Below are 22,489 nucleotides of genomic sequence, written 5' to 3' on the forward strand. Positions count from 1 at the left end.
AAAGGTTAATAGATTTCTATTATTGATATTTATATATATAATCAGATATATAATTATAATGAATGTTATTTTGGTTGGTAATAATATAATTTGTATATAAGTTTAAGTGTTTTGTTTAAATATTCACTACTAATGCTAATTGTAAAGATTAAACTATCAGGGATTAATCGTAATGATAGCTAATGCTAGGATTAGTTTTATATCGTTAAGTGATACAACAATAAATTGGTTAAATTTCAACTGATATTTAAAGGGCTATTTCATAACGAATAACAAAGCAATATACATCTAATTTACTTAATTTGGAAATTTGTATGAACATGTGTCTTGGTGGTAATTATAATACCCGATTTTTAACTATTAGGTCACAACTTCGAACTTTTTTTCATCTTTCCCCATTTGAGGTGGAAACAACTCTTTTTATTATGACAAATAACTGGTTCATATTTCCTGAGAATTTGACTACTGAAGGCTAAATAGCTTGATTGCATGAGGTTTGTGCTAATAGATGACTGTCTGTGCTTGAAAAACTGAATTACTTGATCAATAGCGAGTGGAATTACGTTGGTTGCCTCCCACTAAATCTATCTCCTTCAATAAATGACTAGTTTTATATCCTTAGTAATTAATCTACTTAGTGTATTTCAAATATGATTGTTTACATTTTGGTGAACAACTCTGTGAGCTTTTCAGTAACTTTAGTGGCGCTATCTATTTAGTTATTTTTGTATAATTCAATATTTGTAATTCTCACGATTGGAACAGAATCTCAACCTATAACTGCTCTTTGAATTTACCAGAGAGGAAGGATAAGTATCTAAAGTAAGAGCGGAAACCACACTGAACCCAAACTACTATAGTTTTGACTTGAAAATAGTATCTTCAGGGACGCCTGATATTGGAATTTCAGTAGATGAACTATAACCATCTCATAGCTGGTAAAGGAATGTTACATTTTGAAATTATGCTACAACTGTGATTAAATCACGTTTTCTTGCTTCGTTATGTTAATTATTCAAAAATGTAACGTAATACGGTTTCATATTTTAGATTTCAACGATATAACATTGGTAAACAATGAATTGTAATTAGCATTAATACCAAAGATATCCTCGATATGAGTTAGATATGTATGAGTTTGTTAAAACGTGACCTTTATGAATGTTATTCGACTTCAAATTAGTCCTCACTATCACGTTAGCTAGAAAACCATTGAAAACCATGCGTAGTGATTAGTTAAAATGTGTTAAATTGGAACTACCCAGCAATGAATACACGTAAGTCCACATGTGATCAATCACAGAATTTTCAAGTCATGTTGTTGGTGGGGTTGCTAGATCATCAGAACCCGCTTAGTAACTGCCTTATTTTTGCAGTATGATTTTCTAAATTCGAATTTCTTGTTTTCGCGTCTAAAGCTCCCATTTTTACCTTAAGATCGTATTTTCCACTTGGAAGAGCCCTAAATGCCAATAGTTCGTTGTCTTTTTTAATATGCTATTTGGTGACGTTTCCCAAGGACATTTTTATGCTGTATATATACACACCAGAGTTGTGTTTTTTGTTATCCGTGCTTGCGAAACATATTTTGCCCCCACATGAACCTGGACGTCTCCCTCTAGATAGCGGGACTGAGATGCATTGGAATAATTTATCTGTTTTGACATTGTGTTTTTGTGTTCGTTCCTTTCACCAATTTAGGTGATCTCGTAATTCTTTTGGTTTAAATTATCAAATTTAATCACTGAAATATCATCACTAACATCATCTCATACAAACAGTTTGATTCAAAGTTGGATACATAAACTTGTAGTTAGTGAGTTTACTCGAAACTTTATTAGCATCAAATCCTGTTGACGGATAAGATCTTCAAAATCATATCTTTTCATATATATATATATACCGCTTAACTGAGAAATATTTGACATTTCTAGTGAGCTATTTAAGAATGTCTTATTGTTTATAATGACAGAAAGTTATAGTTCAAGAGGGAAAATAGCTATTTTCGTATAATTCCTACTATTATTATCATCTATTATTATCATCTATTTTTCGATATTCTACTTCTCATTAATAATAATAATGGTTTTTGTACACTATAAAGATTATGGAGATTTTCGAACCATTTAACTGCATTGAAAATCAGTAAATCTAACAGTCATTTTGATCATTACAAATAACTCTGGCAACCAACTAGAATAAACTAATCATATCATCATAATATGAAGTAATCACCAACAAATAACATGAATACTTTCAACTATAATTAGTATCTTAAACATAGAAAAAAATAAGTTTGTTTGTTTTTTCTAAAAATAAAAACTAAACTAATCATTCATGTGGCCCTAGAATTTTACTTATTAACTAAAGTATACATAAAATAATAAATATTTTAATGCATATTTTGTATGTAAAACTCAATTTAATACAATATAACATGTGTTTAACAATAGTGAGTAAACTATCCTATAATACCTCCATCATTATTAGTTGTGCTTTTTTATAAGTAAAGCATTCTGTCAACGCAACCTATGAATGTTTCACTAATTAACTAAGTATTTCCATTTAATCAACAAAGAACTAAAAACTATATATATATATATATATATATATATATATATATATATATACTTTATTCGCAAATTGTCTATCAGTTGTTTGAGACTTCACTGTTCCATCATCTTCATATCGATCACTTTCTGTTCTTGTTCTCTTCTATTTAATCTTCTCAACCTTCTACCTCCAGTCATTCCAATTTCGAGTGATGATACATACTATTTATATCTGTCGATATCAATAACACACACCACATTACTATCACTACTACCAGGTTAAAAGGTAAACACAAACGTTGCTTTAATGAATTTCATTATGATCGTTGACATATTGAAATGTTCATGGATAGACAATAATGATTTTGTACATTTTATTAGCTCGAACAAAAAGGCACATAAAGTTAATTTTCAAGAAAAGAAAAGAAAACAGTAAACCTATAAAGTAAAACAATAAACAAGTAAATAGGACAGTAATATTGAAGTTAACGGCGAGACTCTAATGTATGGACGAGCCAGTCAGAGGCGTTTTAGAGATTTCAAGGTTACGGCGCCAACTTCAGTGCTTAATACTAACGTACGATCGGTTCACATGGAATTTTATATAAAACGTGATAATTGAGAGGCTATAACAAATAAAACGGCGGGACTATAATTTGTGGGCGAAACAATTAGGTACAAGATAAGTGATCTCGGATTTTAACACGATATTCTTTCATCCATTTGGCTAAATAAATTTCTGGCACTATAGCTGATGTCAGTTCGTGATGAAAACCACATATATAATTCCTAACTAAGGCAAATTACGACAATTATTGCGAACTGGATAATAAAAGCACCAGTAACACTGGCTGCAGCCAGGCACTACAATATATAAGGATGTTTGGAGAGCGTACAGACTCCTACATAGGCTTGGTTGTGTATCGTGTCGTTATCCACAAGTAGCATTTTGTGCATCCAGCAACCGGAGTGCACATAAACAATATTGAAGCTATGTGGTCGAGGCTGACAGAGTTTTTAAGACTTTATCATGGCTCCAGAGGCCGACCATTCTGTAGCCGTATGGATGATTTCCTCTACTGCATGCAGTACGATTTTAGAACCTCTGAACCTCTTTCTAACCTTGACAAGTTTTTAAACCATGTATAAGAAGTGTATCCACTTTGTTTCCTTGGTTTTGTATAACATCTTTTTACTCTATACTGACTGTTTGCTAATTGGCTAATATTTCTCAAGGTCACTTAAAATTCGTTCAAAGGTCGTCCATATATTAGAGTCTCGCCACATTGTCCAAAAAACGGATAGAATACCCTCTTGATACACTTTTATAATGGTTTTTTTTGTATTGATAAATACACGTTTAATGAACTATAGTAGATGTTAATCTCTTTTTTCTAAACTCTCATAAACACCTATAGAGTGTTTACTATCTTGAAAAATAAAAATACCTAACAAGTTATATACATTTTTTGATACAACATGATTAAAAAAAATTTAGAACAAAGAGTATTAAATTACCTGACATGATTCGAAATAAATAGTTATTAATTAATAAATGAACGGGCGAGACTATAATTTATGGATGAACTAATCACGTATAAGACAACAGGTCTCGGATTTTGGCGCGAAATTCATTCATCCATTTGGATAAATAGAGTTTTGGAATTATAGCTGATGTCAATCCATGATGAAAGCCCGAAATCTAATTTTTAACCTTAATAATCAACTGTAAATTATAATTATAATTCCTCACATAGGTTTATAACCCTCATTTGGTCCTGATTATTAAGTGAACACTCTTAAGGTCAGTCTAGTATCGCTCAAAGGTTATCCATAAATTATCGTCTCACCAATGAACGGATTTCATTTTTAGAGACTAATTTAATCTGACAATTGTTTTCAGGACAAATTAGCATCGACTAGGAAAACTAGAACAAAAGTTCTTCAGTGCTTTATTAGTTTTAAATAGATAGCTTTTCCAGTTGATATAAAGCTGTGTGAAACAAATAATTACCGATTTCTGAGTATTTTAAGTCCCCTTCTATCATACTGGTATTTTCAGTGAGCAACTAATATCATTATCAATATATGATGATAAGATATATTTCCTTTGAATTATTGTTTGATTTAGTGAATTTATTATGAAACTCTTAGCAGTTAGTAATTTTATTTAATTAATCAGAAAGGTGTTTATGCGAACTAAAGGTGAAGTATAGATCACATAACAATGATAATTCTTAAAAATTAAAAAGCTCTCACAAACAGACATATACATGAATTTCATTACAATATATCGCACAAAAACGCCAAGAACGCGAAGTGAAGAAAACATTACGCGTCTGTAATGTGCGCATTCATTTTATTAAAACAACGCGTTAAACGGTTATTATTCTCGATATGAATTCTATCAACAATAAACAATGTTGGTTTTTTAACTTGCTCAAATTCTTTGATAAAGTAAATTCAGCTTAAAACAAATAAGGCAAGTAAAATAGAAGACAGTAACTAAAATAACTCAGTATATTAGAGTATGAAGTATTGACCTTTAAAATGACGGATGTCAAATTTGAGTATCAGTTGGACATCAAAAACTAGTTGCACTCAGTCACCGTGTCAGTAATAAGGTTAAACGCTTGTCCCGTACTTCTGCTAAGAAGGCTCGAAAGTTCCTGTTTTCTTACATTGTAATTTAAATTTTTACATTCATGTTAAAAGTCTGACATGAAACGAAAATTCCTATTTCCCACTATAAACATTGATACTCTCTTATTGTCTGCTTAAACTTTTGTTACCATAATGCTATATTTTTCCCATGGTCATAAATAAATTGTATATGCAAAATAGTGGCATAATATTCTTGGTTTCTCAGATTACGGTTAGAGTTCTTTTCTAAAAGGTTTGTCTTCTATTCATTTTTTGCATCATTGTGTGCGTTAGAACGTATACAATTTAAGTGTAACGGCCTTATAGGTGTAAGACAGACTAAAAGTGTACAATTTCTTCAGTGCTGCTGAAGTTTCCATTTACCAAAGTAGAACATACTAGTTTCATTGGCAGCCATTACCGAAATAATATCAATAAATCGCTGTTGTTACTTTTTTGATAAAATGGTTAGCACAAGAACCTTTTGTTTGAGAAATATTAGGAGGGTTTTACTTTTTGAAACTACACTTCAAAATTATCTAAAGATAACATAAAACAGTAAACAGTTTAAATTGATAACTTCGTTAACACCCTGTTAAGAATACAAATCTAATGATGAGTTTGAATCTGTTCTTGGATCGAGTGAAGTTAGATATTAACAACGTTGGATACCGGCTCAGTGGTCTAGAGGTTAAGTGTTCGCATGAAAGACTGTAAGTCGTTGGTCAGATCCCGTGTGGGAATTGTGGATTCGCACTGTCGATGAGTCCCATAATAAGACGAAACGCCCGTCCAGTGCCTCCAGGTTTTCAATGGTAGTCTAGCTTAGATCAATTAGTGAATCAAGCTGTGAAAATTTAAATTCTGTCAATCAATTGGTTTAGTAATTATTATCGAGTTTTTTTACATTAGTCATAATAAATATTTTATATTCCGTAAGTTCAATAATTCTTCTAGTACTTATTGAGAAGTTCCATTCATTATTCGATATAACGTAAACGTTCAATTATTGATTTATCATAAAAAGAGATTTTTGTAGAAAATACCCTAACATTAAATTAGTCAGCGAGACAAACGGAAAAATACATTCATATTTGACTATGCTATAAAGTATTACCTTATGGATCACGGTGAATCCATTGGCATGACAGCATAATTTCTAATAACTAAAATAATTATTAATAATTGAACTCATGAGTCAATTAAAGCTAGACCACCGTGGAAAATTTGGAAACACTGGACGGCCGTTTCGTTCTAGTATAGGACTCTTCAGCAGTGCACATCCACCATTCTGCTAGCTTAGGACTCATGAATTCAACTACTAAATTACTACAACTTCCATAAAACCCCTTTCTAATAAAATAATTATGCTGATATTTTTTGTCAGTGTTCTTCAAAAAGCATTAGGATAAATCGTTCTCGTTATCTAGTTGCGGGGTGATTTATTATTATTATTATTATTATCTCTTGCTCGTTGTGCTTCTTTTTAATACGAAAATTTGAACCTGCTGAAAAATCAATAAATACAAACCGAATTTCCATCATAACCAAAAACAATAACGATTATCATCACTATTATTAGTGATGAAATCATATGGAAAAGAAAAATTTAATTAAATAGAAGACGATTTCTCTTAAAGTTCCCTTATACGACACAATCGAAACTTACAAAAGCAATTAAATGTATTTCTAAAAATAGAAATTGACTAATCAATCGACTGGACTTTTGAATAACAATATATAATGTTAATAATGAGTTAGAACAAACAATTAGCATTCCGACAGAAATGTATTTATCTCTTACAATTTGTTGCTAAATAGAATTTTGTTTGGCACTAGTGAATTAGGGTAGCTATGATTCAATATTTTTGTTTTTAATATTCACATTACGATAGGTTGTGCGGTAAAATATAGACGGATATAAAACATTAGGTGGTTACGGAAAAATTGGCAAGTAACCATGAGAGGCAACATCATCGAATCCAGTGTACTGGGACAACTGAAGGTTTTCCTTACAGAACATTTATAAATATAGATGAACATTGTAAGACGCACTCTGTCAGAATGTTCACATAGCCATATATTCAGAAGTGAAAGAAAACCAAAGCCATCTATAAATTGAGGGCATATAAAGAAATCAGGGTATTAGTTGAGTCCTAATTCTAGAAGTAAAAATCCTTGGGGATAAACAGGTCAGTCAGCTACAACGTAGGACCAGGCACATATATGCATTGGTCCAAGTTGCCACACCTCATTAGCACAACAAGATGAATACCGAATTTATAGAAGTAGTCACTTCATTGGTGGTAATGTATAAAAGAAGGATTGTGTATAAGGATATACTACAGGAAGAAAAAATTAGTTCGTAGAAAGAAAGATATGAGGCGATTTTAATCCCACGGTTTAAGGGAAGACAAACAGTAAATACACCTACGCCATTGTGATCGATCCTGAGCCATGTCACCAAGAGTCTCCAACCATTGGTTACGATAGTCACACGGACCCCAACCAAGTAGTCTGCATCTACCAACATGGCTCAGACTAGAAGTTAATGTCTTCAAGCACTGATGTCACGTTTTGGTATGGCCGCCCCTAACTTTCTTCCAACCATCACCAACACCGGTTAGCATTGCACATCGTGGTAATCGGTATTCAGGCATACGCAACACGTGGCCCAACCATCTCAGTCGATGAAGATTCACAACCTCATCAACTGATTTATCATCATTCCTTAATACCTTACGTCTAACCTCACCATTACTTATCCGGTGATCCCAGCAGATGCCAGAAATATTTCAAATACTAGTAGCTTACGAGTATCTTCTACTCTTAAAGGCCATGTTTCGCTGCCGTAAATTAAAACGGAACGAACTGCCGCACAGTATACTTGTCCCTTAATTGATAGACGGATATCTTGCCTTCGCCATAGGTGACGTAAGTTGGCAAAAGCCAAACGAGCTTTCTGAATCCGTGCAGAGATTCCGTCAGACACCAACCCGCTAAGGTTGGTCAGACTTCCAAGATAAGTGAAGTTGTCGACGCGTTCGACTACTCCACTCTCTATCCTTAGTTTGGGTGTTGACGCACGCCAGTCCTGAAGCAACAACTTGCATTTAGAGGGAGAGAAGCGCATCCCAAACATTCTGGCATTGTTGCTTAGTGCTACCAAAAGACTTTGCATTTTATCAGCGTCTTCACTAAGCAGAAATGTGTCATCTGCGTATTCTAAGTTGATAGGTGAACCTCCTTGTAGGAGATCAATTCCCAAGAACGTTATTTCCAGCAGTAGGTTTATGACCAAGTTGAAAAAAATAGAGATAGTGAACAGTTTCGATGGACACCACTTGAGCTTGCAAAAGCAGATGACAGTTTGCCATAAGCTCTGACTCGACTAGTAATGTTCGAGTAAATAGCCTTCACAAGGTTTATGTACTTCTGAGGTACGCCTTTCAATGACAGACACTGCCACAGAATCTCGCGGTCTACCGAGTCAAATGCTGCTTTTAAGTCAAGAAATACCACCATGGTCGGACGCCGATAAGTATGCCTGTGTTCTAGAACCTGACGAATGGTGACCAGGTCTGAAGCCAGCTTGATTCTCTCGTGTTTGAGGTTCACGAGTCCGAGTTAGGCGCCTGGTAATTATTTAGGCTAGTATTTTAGATGCTATATTAGTCAAATAGAATGGTTTTGATCCCTTCTTATATGTTGGGACAATCAGTGATTGCGACCAGTCAGATGAGATTACGCCCAACTCCCAGATTTTAGCTAGAATGTTAGTTAACCTAATCGCCAAAACTAGACCACCATCCTTAAAGACCGCTGGAACCAATCCATCTGTTCTTCCTCATTTCAGATTAGCTATACCTTTTTGAAATTCAACTAGAGTTGGGGGACCTACTTCAGTGTTCCATTCAGGTTGTTTGGGAGCAGTGAGTAGTTGTAGAGTAGCTGAAGGCCAGTTCAACTGCCCCTTAAAATGTTCCGCCCATCTTTCTAAACGTCTGAGCTGAGAGCAGATAATAGTGTCGTCTTTTCCCGAGATCGTCTCACACTTGACTTATTAATTCCAGTTTATTTTATTAGTCCGAACAGTTGTATGATGTTACCTACAGCCGCTGCCTTTTATATCTCTTTTGCTTTCTTTGTCCATCACTGCTCACGGTCGTTCCTTAGACTTTTGGTTAACCTACATTTGATTTGTTTTCGCTCTTCATCATGTTCACAGCCTGATGGGATGAGTTTACGAGAATCTATCAGTGCGATAGACTTGGTGGAGATTCATTGGTTTTACGTAACCCTTTGGTTTAAATCACTAATAGATGGCACTGCTGTTTCTACAGCTGTTCGTATATCTTTCCAAGCAACATCTGGGTCAGGTATGGTCAAAATTAGTGATTAAGACAACTGTAAAGTGAAGGAAGTGATACACGAGCATCTCGTAATTCATTCACATGTATGCTTCGAAATTCACTAGTGCAAAGAGTAAAGCATGCCACCTTACTCGTAATGTACTTTCAACGACTAGGGTTATGAAACTTAGAAATGCCTGGTTTTATCTAATTTATTCAGTTTTAGAAATAATAATTTTGTGTTGCTTCATTACCTCTTAGATTAACTGATGGATGCAAACATCGAATGTTGAAACCGATTTAATACTATCTGAATGGGTAAAATCACAGAAGAACCATTATTTCAGAAAAAACGAAAATTTGGATTGACAAACGAATTTAATCTGAATACGCAGTTTGTAAATCCAAAAGAAGATGACTACTTTGTGATAGGTCCATCTGATGGTAAATTTTCAAATTCGATTGCCTACAGAAATAAAATGAAGCGAAATGCTCGAAGTGTTTCGCCAAAGAAAAAACAAGAAAATACCGGTAACGGTTTAAAACAGCAATTGTCTGCTCAAATAAACAGGCAAATTCGAAAACCATCACCTATCCTAAAACCTCATAGAGATGAAGCTATCCAAACAGACGGAGCACATAAAGCACTCGAAGAGGAGATTCAACGAATTCGAACTGAAATTGAAAACAGAAAGAGAATTTTACGTGCAAGAGAGGAAGCAAAAGAGAAGAAGCACGTAAAAATCGAAAATGAACTTAAACAAAAGCCCCATACAAAGATTTCCAAACCAGTAGAATCTGATCATCTAATGGTCACTCACGCCCCCGATGCCCCACGTCAACATAAAAGTAATAAAACTCCACTTCAAGAGTACTCAGAAAACTGGAAATTGGAGCCTCCAAAAGCTGCAGTTTACACTTGTGAAAAAAGTCGTCTTTCAGAATATCAGAGTGCATTTAAGGTACCACAGTTCAATTATAAATTTGAACCAACAAGATCTACCAGACCATTCACATGTAAACTAGATAAATTCCAATCTCGTAAAATCCCTTACGATACAGAATACAGGCACGAATATAAACCTTTTAAATATGTCCCAGTTGATCAATTAAAGTCAAGTGAAGTAATAGAAAACAAAGATGTACATATTATTCCTCTAAAACGTCCGTCATCAGCATATGGAATTAGAGAAATAGCCACGGATATTAATAAGACAGAAAAAGGACGGATTCGAGCATTAACCCCGCCATCACAAATGAACACTAAACTAACACAACATAAAAAGAAGTATACTACAGAATATAATGCGAAATATATAGACTACTCAGATGTATTAGGTGTTCCACGAAATCAAATGAAATCATCAAATAAAAGTATATCAAATGACTGGTACCGAGAAATAGTAGTACTACGTAGAAAAGCTGATGCCTATCGAAAACGTGATCGAGAATCACACTTTTCGCGTGAGCACTTAGCACAACTGGAATCTAACTATGTTGATCATTGGGATCCCCCAAGTAATGATAATTATATGGAAAATCTAGAAAAATATAAAGAAGCCTTACAAATGCCAAGAGCTGGAAAACCATCAACGGACTTAATTTCTAATCCAGACGAAATGGTGCTATCGGCTAATCAACGAAGGAGAGCAATGTTGGACAGTCACAATGTCGCAGAAATAATGGATCAAGATGATTGCTCTGACACAGACTGCGATCAAAATATAGAAAATAATGACGATCACTTATCCACCCAGCCATACCGTAGATATAAAACAGATGTGAAATGTAATAGAGACAATTATGTAGGAACATTATCAGCTGCTACGAAATATAACCATACTGATGAAGCATATGACAGCGCAAACCACAGCTTAAAATCAGAAAATGATTCAATTCGACTAGCAAATTTAGATGAGCCAAGAACAAATAATTCGTACATAAAACAATGGTCAAATGATTCTAAAAACCATGCATCTAAAAGGCAGAACCACTGGTTTAGCAATGAATACGAACGAAAACAAAGAACAGTGGATGAAACAGGATCGCTGACTAGCTGTAGTTCGCTGTCTGAGGAATCAATGGAATCAAGTGCACGTTTAGCCCACGAAACTCTGAAACGAGCACAAAAGCAACATGAACGTATATTACGCGAACAAAAACATTATAATGAAAACATATATTCTCCAAATGCATATTCCGACTGTGAATGTAAGCGGATTGAACTCTGAAAAAAACCAATTTCAAATTATGATAAACATTTGTATGGTGTTTTATAAATTATGTATTTGTAATAGCAAGTATAAATCTGGATAAATACGCATGCATAAATAAAATTGTCCAAGGAGCCTTATCAAACTATTTGTAAATAAAAGGACGATACATTGCTTTGAATTGAAAAATAACTTTAATCCTTGTTGAATGACCGTACTGGTGCACACTAACTGACTTTAGAGGAAAGTGGTCACTGGTTGAATACATCAGTTGTGAACTAAGTGAGTATTGTGTACAGTTCAGAGACAGTGGGTTTTTCTACCGGAGAATACCAGTCAGCCCACAACCATACGTTTACGACTTTTTGTTGACTGTTGTGAAAAATTAAGCACAGAATCAATAAAAAAGTATCTTCATGCTTCGAAAATCTTTATATTAATTAGTAATAAAGGCAGATATTACGAATTATATGCATACATATACATACGAAGTGGATAACAAACAAAGGGAAAATAGTTTTTGGAGAAAAGAAAGCAACGACTGGATGTACAATGTTATACATATAAATAAATATATAGGCAAAAAAATGGTGTAAAAACAATTCAGAGTAGATATTACAGCTTTGGTTTAATTTATATACGTATATCTGGCATACATTTCATGTATGGCACATTAATTAATAGTTTTAAATAAAATAATGTACACAAATGTGATAAAATCACGACATAAGTTATGCAAGGATTTGTATATATATAAAGAGGAATTCTAAGTAAATGATGGGTTCAGCAGGTAGTAAATGGGTAGAAATGAGTTCATAATCACCGGATAATAAAAAAGAAAATTGAAAGAAATAAGTATTAAGAAAAGACTAGATAAAGTCAATTAAGTTTCAAGTTGTTCAGTGCATAAAACATGGCAATAGAGTTGTAAAGTTGATATGAATACACAACCATATCATCTACCAGTAATTATAGTTAGACATGAAACAAAAAGTAATTAGTTACTACATAAAGTACTATAAAATAAACATAAATGACTAGATAATAAACTGAACAATTTACATTTTCAAAAAGGAAGCATTATCATCAGCAACTAAATGAAAAAGAAATACTAAATTACAAAATAACTTAAGAATTGATACAAAAGAAACGGCGCCAACCCTTTTTAAGAGTTTTACACTTATTATTCTCTGTTACAATATGAAATGGGTGACTATCGGTCATCATATGGTTATTGCTAATACTATTATCATTATTAGAAGCTTGTGTGCAGTCCCCATTATATAACAATGATCCATTTGACTTTGGTTCACGCAATAATACTGGACCACCTGAATCAGCTACTTTAAGACCACACCAAATAGCTAGATCGAAAACAGTCTTAAGATTTTTCTGAGTTAACGCGGAACATTCTACGTAAGCTTCAGCGCCTAATTCAATAGCCAAACATTCGGCCTTTTCCTTATCTATAGGCTCTTCACCAACTTTAGACAGTTCTAATAAACGTCCAATATCATTACGTAGATCACATGCACAACCAATAAGAAGAAATATAGGACCCGGTATTAAGTTAGCTTCATTTACACTTTTTAATCCGCGATTAGTGTGCACAGAAGATTTTGATTTAGTGGGTGCTGAAGCTGAAAGATTATCAATATTTCTTCGTGTAGTGGATAAGCCGAATAGTTTTGAAGCAGTTTGTTCAGCAGCACTGTTAAGAATAATGGGAGCAGACGCTAGTTCTTTCAACCAAACAGTTTTCAAGGATCTAAAAGTATCTGGCCGGACGACAGAGAAACATAGTAAGATAACATGTGCATCCAAATATGACAAATGTCTCAAAGAACTAACTTCTTCCTGAAGGAAGTAGAAAAAGAATAGTCAAATAGAAATGTTTAACAAATATATGAAATAGTTTTCACAAAATAACAAAAATGACAGTTCAATCTTTAACGCCGGCATAGGTCACAGTTGATAATGAATGCAACTAACTAAATGGCACAACAATGAAGCATTTAGTAGTCGATATTAAGGCCTAAGATCCGCGAAGGGTAACGGATGTAGGTAATTAGCGAGACAATTAAGCCACAAGTGAATAACATCGTTTCTGTCTATCAACTAGTTTGTGTAGACAATCTGATCTCAAAAAGGACCAGTTGTGACTCAAGTAACACCATAATGCAAAGAAATCAACGAATTAGGTTCAAGTTTTATGAGGAACATAAGTTTCATTCGACACTGATGGAACTGAATATTTGTGTTATGATAACTGTCATCATATAAATGACGTTAAGTACATAAATTCGTAAGGGTTGAAAGCAAACATATATATCTGTAAAAACTCTATAAAAACAATGAAGTTGAGAAAGTAAATGGCTTTATTTAGTATACATTTAACTGAGTATATTATAGTCAACCTTTATATTTGATTTCCGGGTGAGTTGAGATATAGAAATAAACTTTTTACAGTAAACTATATATATATGGAGCAGCAAAGTAAATGAGCATTGGCTTTGTGACCTATATTTCTCTTCTTAATTAACTGAAAAATAGGACAATCATACCATTTTCGTCGAATATTCGTAAAGAAAAAACAATAGCTTTAATTTTCTAACATTTACAGTCAGTTGGCTAGTGAATCTGTCACTTGGATACTACTTGGTCAGGTTAAAGGGCTCAGTTCTGTAACCAAATTACCAGTGTATATCTTTCATACGCTTCAGTAATCTATCATATCAATTGTTCCGTTATAACGTATCTGGGTCTGAATAAGGCGTTAGGACAAACGTTTTATGGATAAATAATTCTAGTCGCTAAATTCCCGGTAGTAACTGTTTCATTCAACTAAAAAAGCAAATACCATACAGTACTTTATTGGAAGTCTGATGAATAGTTAATGTCAACTTTATATCAATAATAAAACCTATTGTAACCACATCTTCTGTTTCAATCCTGTGACTGCCATCCAAAAATCAAACAAACAAAAGTAGAACTTCATACAAAAATAAAGTGATTGAACGTCATAAAAGGAGAAAATTGACTAGGAAAAAAAATAAGATAAATACAGCGAACGTGAGTTAGAAAATAAATATAGTGAAAATTTCCATTTTGACATTTGGTAAATAAATACGGAACGAATTGAGCGAAGGAATTTCTTTTCTTCGCTCAATTCGTCCCTTTATTTAGAAAATAAATGTTTGCCTTATCACTACTTGGTCATGTTGAGGGATGTTTGCCTATGAGTTTGAAAAGGTAAACTCATATGTACACAGAGATTTAATCAGCTTGTATACTTTATCTTCAATAGTCAAAAGTAGAATGAATCTGTCTTTCTAATTTAATTCTAAAGCTTTCCCTAGGCTTGTTCCATATGTTAAGTCAATATATCCATCACAATAACACATGTTGAAAATATATAAATAATGACTTTTGGGGAAAGTATGCACTTCAGTTTGTAAGTTTCAACTTATTAAACATTTCTGGGGCACTGAATCGCAAGTTACAATCTACTCCATTTAATTTGGTCCAGTAGCACTGTCAGATAAGACATGATTATTGTGGCTTTTAATAAGCATTTACAGTCTTTGGATTGAATTTTTTGCTTTTTCATGATACTGAGGTGTACCACAATAAACATTAGCCAACAAGCAGTTTTTCAGTAGCGTTACTTTGTGTACACTTTATGCAATTATACATACAGTGATACTGAATCCCCCATTCGATCATAATACAGAATTAATATTGAACCTGCAATGTTGTTTGAGACTCAAAAGTGTGTTCAATATATGGCTGAGTCAGCCCCTACGTTCCTCTTGCCTGTCGATGTGGGCTACAAAAACATTTATAACCTTGGAGAGTAACAAAGGAGTATGAAGTTTCGAATAAACATTCGATTTAATATCAAATGATAGAAAGCAGGTTGGAAAACTTCAATTACAAATGGAACAAGGAGTAGTAAGAAAACCTTAACTTTACAATGAAGTATAACAGATGGAGACACTCACTTTTCCTCCTGTGTCACAGATTTGTAGATGTACTGGTCGTGTATTAGCACACACTTCAACTGAAATGAAGAGATCAGAATAACTTGTAAGACAAGTTACATAGTAAAAGAGGTGAATTTACAAGATGTCATGACATGCATTAATAGTCAGGAAATACTGAGGACAGGATGAAATTAGTATTTAATAAATGAGTATAGACATGGTGTAACACGAGCAAAACTCGGTCGTAGTGGCACGATAGGATCTATTCTTCATCCTCCTCTAAATAGTGAATCGTGTTATTCCATGCTTATAGTCATCAAATCAATCGTTTCTTTTGGATCATTTTTCTTTTACTAACATATCCATTTATGTTCGTAATACCTTTACTTTTCACCGGTTTTTTTAATCTTGTATGGAATGTTGACGAGGCACATTAGCTTGGAAGAAAACATTTATACAAAGTCCTACGTTGTGTTTGACTGACTGGTGTTATATGTTCAAAATCAATGAAAATCATTGTTAAGCACTAAACAATGCACCATGCAAGAATATTACAGTTAAAGTCAATATATTTCATGCCTCGGGACCTCTTGACGAGCTCTCTCTAAACATATTTGATGAAAGTTATAGGCCTCTTTCTATTTTCCTAAGAAGCTTGTTTCTAAATGCTAAACACACTAGTCGAAATAAGTGGATTTCTATAGTGAATAAACTACTGGTTTCCGATACATGGATAGTAAATCACGTCTTGTAGTGACCTGGATGAATTTAGAGACAAAGTTAAAGATAGCAAGCTATATACTGGATGGACCAGTGTGCTGCTGGAGGCGTGTGGCCGGTTGACACTCCAGCTGTCCACATCATGGAACCATACTTACTTTCGGCATCTTGAAAATATACTTTATTATTGGTGATCTCATCAACTTGAAAGCATGACCGAAGAATCACTGCCTAAAGTCCGTTATAAGTAGTCACTTTTATTTTCGATTTCGTAATGTTGGCTGTGCACTTGGAAAAACCTCGTCACTGAAAATTCATGAAATAAGTTTTGTTTTTAGGATTGACTTTTTGTGACCCCTTCCATTTGAAAGGAAGTGCCACTATGGAAGACGTCATTTATCCATGGAAAACATTCTACCTTCGCCACAATTCAGCACAGTTAGCGGTTTTCCCTCAAGGCTGAAATTTACTGGTTGCAATTAAAAGGCTTTTCAATCGATCTACATGATATATTAGGATCTCATTGAGCCAGTCAATCATGAGCAGCGTAAAACCTGGCATATCTTTACATCGGTTCAAGTCGCCGTACCCCATAAGGACACATGAATTTACATAGAGAGTTATGTCATTCAGTGATATTTCTTTTGTAAACTGACTCCAACCAGGTATCTACGCAGAAAATATTTTTAAATGACTATAATCTCAGTTTCAATGAGATTGTACATTTGAACCGATAAAGTTAGCAGCATATTTTTACACGACTGCTAACTTTACTAATGTGGATTATTTATGGTTAAAATAGTTACCGCTGCACCATGTAATTAAAGATTTATGTTCATTTTAGCTAAAATAAGCAATATACTGGCTTAAAAATTAGGACGACTTAAATCTTAATGCCTTACAAAACCACAGATAAATTGATGAAACGAGAACACATATTTAAAAATAAATAGGAATGTTAGGTTACAGGTGTGTGAATACAGCTTCACTAGTAGATGAAATTTGGTACATAATCCAACTGTTTACAACTCATGAACGTCATCACGAGAATTCGGATTCGAAAACATATAGCCCCATACACTCTTCTGATTTATTTATAAGCGGTTCTTAGAAGTATCTCCTGAAAAGTTCTGTATCTTCACTGTTTAATCAATCACTTCTTTTTGAGAATGTGGAAAAATAGTCTACTCTCATACCTTCCCCACATTACGTATAAACTATTTCCATAAGGCACACGCAACAACAAATGCAGGAGTGCTGGAAGTGGATAGTATACATATTGAGGAAAGCACCCAACTGCGTCACAAGGCAAGCCCTCACAGAATCCTCAAGGTCAAAGGAAAAGAGGAAGACCAAAGAACACATTACGCCGAGAAACGGAGATAGACATGAGAAAAATGAACAAGAATTGGATGAAACTAGAAAAGAAGGCTCATGACAGAGCGGGTTGAAGAATGTTGTTTGGCGATCTATGGTCCACTGGGAGTAACAGGTGTAATTAAGTAAGTACTTCCATCAAAAGATCAATGTTGTGTACGGTAGTAATTACTTGATTGTTTTAGACCAAATTGAGTCTCCAACTACAATGCTATTTATTTGATCACTACTAGAGAAGAATTTTACCCACTTTCTTGAAGACAAAAGACATATAGTTATTTGAGATCAAAAGAAACTTAAATCAATGTAGTCACCCAGACCATTACAATCACGATATATATCACACAAATCTGATTGCTAAAATAAGCGAAATACCATGGTTGTAAGATAACTGGTTTACTTACAAACCATTAACAATATTTTACACCTCTATTTTGGTTTTATTCAGCAACTTGCAACTGTTTTAAGAGTTTACGCTTAGATTATTTTTTCGAAATTTATCTGCAATATGTGCTGTGCCTCAGATATAAAGGCATTCGGTGGCAGTAACTGCATAAAGTATGGAAAGCTCCTGGTATTATGAACCTCTGAAATATCCAAAATCTTGATTTTGAAAAAAACAATAATGGAAGAAGCAGTTGTGTTAAGAAAAATGCAACGATAAAGGACTCTCAGTGAAAGAAGTGGGAACATTATAGCATCCAAAAACTTGACGTATACAGATACAACGTTAGGTAGTGATGACCATAGATCAATTCTAACTGAAAAGCAGGATCGTTTGCCGGTTGTGTGAATTTAGTCAGGTAATCAACAAGGCACAACCAACGTAGAATCTAGCCTATATTGAATGGTACAAGTTGTTACATCACACCACCATAACTAAATGACAACTACATTATCAAGAGTGAGGAAATAGTCTCAGGAATGATAACAGGTTATCCGTTTGTACAAACCTATTGGTTTAAGGTTTTCGATTTACAAAAACTAGAAAATTACCATGAGTTACCGCTAAGTGCCCAAGCAACCAATAAATAGGAAATATAGGCGAACAAAGGGGGAAAAGGTAAAATACATTGGAAAACAAAGGGAAAATAATGGGGAGACAAGCCTAAAAGTCTGCTTTTCCGTCTGTCAGGGGGAAAATGATGCGAATATTCCCCTTTATGTCGCTGTTTTAAATGTCGCTAAATTGTCTACTTTTTGCCCAAATACACGCCAGACCATCAGTCAGAATGAAACACAATACATTCATATAAACGTATGTAGCAATGGAGCAATCACTGAATAATTGATACAATTAAGGGCAATACATTTACAGTCAATATCCTTAATGGAAACCCATATGTGCTCATGACTAACTATCGAGCACATAAATATTCCTGTCACTAGAATAAAAGGATTCTTCAAAGTGAGTGCGTCGGTCCGTTAATGACCTAAATTTCACCAATCCATTTTTTGTATTCACCGAATTTCAGAAGTTACAAGATTACTCTGCTTCTCAATAGTCCGACAGGCGTTGCAAAAAGGTATTACCAGTGGGAAAATTTAATGTTCCAATAAACATTTTTTAAATGCGCTTATTTTCTAACTTGCATGGGAAACTCTCTGGGTGAATGTAGATCATTTCAAATTACAATAAGACTTGGTAATTACAATTTAAATACATAACGATCGATGCTCTAACATCTGCCAACTATGCATAATGTTGTACAACAGGACGTTTTTTCTTTTTAATAAATTTCTTTCAACATTACCATTTTTAACGTCGACTGCGGTTGTTGTGTAGTTTGTTATAAAAATAAAGGCGAACATAAGAGATATTTGGGGTTAGGCCAAAGGTATGTTAAAAGTTGAAGCAAAATTAGACGATTCGGCATGTATTCAGACAAAAAGTAGGCAATTTGACGTGTATTTAGGTGAGAAGTAAACAATTCAGCGAAATTTAAAACACAGCGATATAAAGGGTGAAATCCGCATCATTTCCTCCTGATAGATGAAAAAGCAGACATTTGGGCTTGTTTCCCCATTATTTCTCATTTGTTCACCTATATTTCCTTTTTACTGGTTGCTTGGGGAAACTAATCATACCTCGTCAGTTACTAGCTAACTCCCCTCAATAAAATAGCAGCCCGTGGTTCCAAAGACCACAAAACTACATGGTAATAGAAACTTAGAAAATGATAAAACCAACGAATCATTACAATAAAACAGTTCGACTCACCACAAAATGTATCTAAGGCAGATGGCCTGTATTCCGCTGGATAATCATTGGAAGTGTAACTAACGACCAAACTAGTTTTTCCGACTTGTTTATCGCCTATAAGGATGCATTTCACAGTAGTAGGATTGTTATTTTCCACCTCGCGCACAGAAGTATGTTGTGCTTGTACTTCATTCTTATTTGGTGATTGAGGTGAGAATCCACTATCAAAAGGTCTCATCATTACATCTTAACATAAGTTATTTCTGTCCTACATATGAATTATAGTAATATACTGAATACTGAGAAAGTAACATAAAAGCTCTTGCAATCGCAATAACAATCCAATGAACCCGCCAGTTTCGAATAAGTCACAAATGAATACCCATCCATTCAAGCCTCAAAAGCTAGCCGATATGAACAACGGACTATTTGTTCCTTAAGTTCTCTATCTGGGTAGCATCAGGACGTGCTCGGTTATGAAGACGCGCATTTTTTGGTACTTCTGGATCTGAAAATCAACAAAATTTGCCAATAATGGAAGTTGATCGATGGTTCGAATGGTTCTGAACGGAACAGAAGACGATTTAACTTAACAAGCCTCTGTATCTTGTAGCAGTGGATCACCGATGCCTCCAGGTAAGAATCTAGGTATATTATCGATAAGAGAAAGAGAAAAGAACTGGTAAATTATGATGAGATACTGTCCTTGGACCATAGAAATATGTCACGTTTTCTCTTAAAGGATTCTTCGGAAGTCACTTAAACTGGCTCAGTCGGTAGAGAATTACAACACTTGACTACTCTTACAGAGTAAAAGGTGTGCATACAGTTCGCTCTGATGTGTCGTATATCCAGTTTCTGGGTGTTGTCCCTAAGGTATTTGTTGGGACTAAACTTAAGTAGGTACTTCGGGGGATACCCAGAAGTGTTTAGATTGCTATAAATCATTAGATCATCTTTAGGACGTTTGTAATATAATGAGTAAAGGTTCATTGATCGTAGGCTCTCTTCACAAGAATCGAGTCCCCAAACTGATTTTGTGTTTACCGGTAAATAAATCCCCACAATCAATAGCTATGTGATTCTTCGATATTTGATACTGACCACATTAGTTTTAATGGACTCAACTAGCTGAGGGTGCTCGCGCATCCGCACCAGATCACTAGTGAGTACGCCGTACTTCATATACACGACGGCTAGCCAGCTCACATTTGTCGATTCCCAATATATCGACAGTCTATCAAACATTCCTTCGAACGCATTTGCTTCTGGCTTTTGATTTGACTAGGTTGAAACATTTCGAATATAAGAGGTGTTACTGGTTAAGACGTCAAATTCCGGCTACTTGTGGCATCCTTACGTGGCTCGCTGTCGGATATGAACCAAAGCGACTTTATCGTTTTGTAGTGAGTGAGGAAATACTGTGTTTCCGCACTCTAAATAGGGACGAATAAAACTGGTCAATATTAGATGGAAAGTTCTTTCACCAAAATAGCAAAACTGCGCTTCAACGTTACCACTGGAGGGTTTGCCCGAAAAGCATTTTTGTCGCAGTTAGCGTAAGACATCAGAATGGATAACCCCAAGCGTAATCGCACTTAGTGCCAATAGAATAACAGTAAAGTTCGGGCCTGTTTCGAAAGAACCAGCATACATCTCCATCATTATTGCTTAAAATAGGTGATCCCATGGCTTACGATTAGAACCACAAAACGTTTTATGCGAATATGCGTGGAAGCTCCTTTCTGTTCTATCCTTAGAAAATGTTTTCTAAGATATAGTTAACTACCAAATCATGAAGGTGGTCTAAGGAGGTGAAGAGGGTCATAGTCATGTCTCCTCTAATCCCTGCATACTGCAAATATTGAAAGTATTGTAGGTTCAGTGGAACGTCACCGAATGGTAGTGAGATCATCCACCATGCATAACCATTTCCTCGTTAGGTGACAAATTACTGATCATCGGACTGTCTGTTAAACATCACCAGTGTCGAGGGTGACTAACGCGGAACAATCAATCGCTCACTATGGATTAGGCCATGTGTCAGCGATTATACTTTGTACCTATATGGTATTTCTAAAATAATTTCAAGAATGTCATGCTTGTTCAATGCTGCTGTCAAAATAGCCACAGTATATGGAGACGACGAAAGAGTAATCCACGTTATGCACTGTCTACGATGAGTGACTTTGACGTAAGCTAGGTTACATTATCTCCAGTCATTTCGTGTAGACCTCAATCATCAACACAGATCATCCACATTGATGATCTACAGTGTATTGCCTTCGGCAAGTTATTTATGGGTTTTTAAATGCAAGCGCCGTTTTAGTTGCTTTTATACGGACTCACCTCAAGAGAGTGATATCCTTCTTCAAGGAAGGAGACATTATGAAAGGGTGGTTCATCACTAGGGTACTGAAAAAGAACGAGAGAAAGAAAAAGA

The 22,489-nt window shown here is 34.7% G+C and overlaps 2 protein-coding genes across 3 annotated transcripts in view; one reads left to right on the top strand and one right to left on the bottom strand.

Moving 5' to 3' along the window:
* MDM1 (Intermediate filament protein) overlaps positions 1–11,900 on the top strand; it is a 29,256-nt gene extending 17,356 nt beyond the window's left edge. Inside the window, exon 2 of the mRNA XM_012939166.2 lies at positions 9,809–11,900. Within this exon, the coding sequence (XP_012794620.1) occupies positions 9,862–11,778 (1,917 nt within the window). The 5' untranslated portion in view covers positions 9,809–9,861 and the 3' untranslated portion in view covers positions 11,779–11,900. The remainder of the gene's footprint in view (positions 1–9,808) is intronic.
* Positions 11,531–20,635, bottom strand: MS3_00009902 (uncharacterized protein; the record flags this gene model as incomplete). 2 transcript variants are annotated; one of them, XM_051218311.1, is made up of 3 exons in its annotated part: positions 20,065–20,635; positions 14,952–15,823; positions 11,531–14,908 (listed from the first exon to the last, which is right to left on the bottom strand). In XM_051218311.1, exons 1-2 carry the CDS (start codon positions 20,285–20,287, stop codon positions 15,732–15,734), a joined length of 315 nt encoding a protein of 104 aa, XP_051074159.1. In that variant the 5' UTR covers positions 20,288–20,635. The 2 variants fall into 2 exon arrangements, with proteins under 2 accessions (XP_051074159.1, XP_012794615.1); XM_012939161.3 differs by having other exon boundaries at positions 12,889–13,617; positions 15,765–15,823.
* Positions 20,636–22,489: the final 1,854 nt, after the last annotated feature.

Source organism: Schistosoma haematobium, chromosome 1 (genome assembly GCF_000699445.3).
Source record: "Schistosoma haematobium chromosome 1, whole genome shotgun sequence".
In the NCBI taxonomy this organism is placed as follows: domain Eukaryota; kingdom Metazoa; phylum Platyhelminthes; class Trematoda; order Strigeidida; family Schistosomatidae; genus Schistosoma; species Schistosoma haematobium.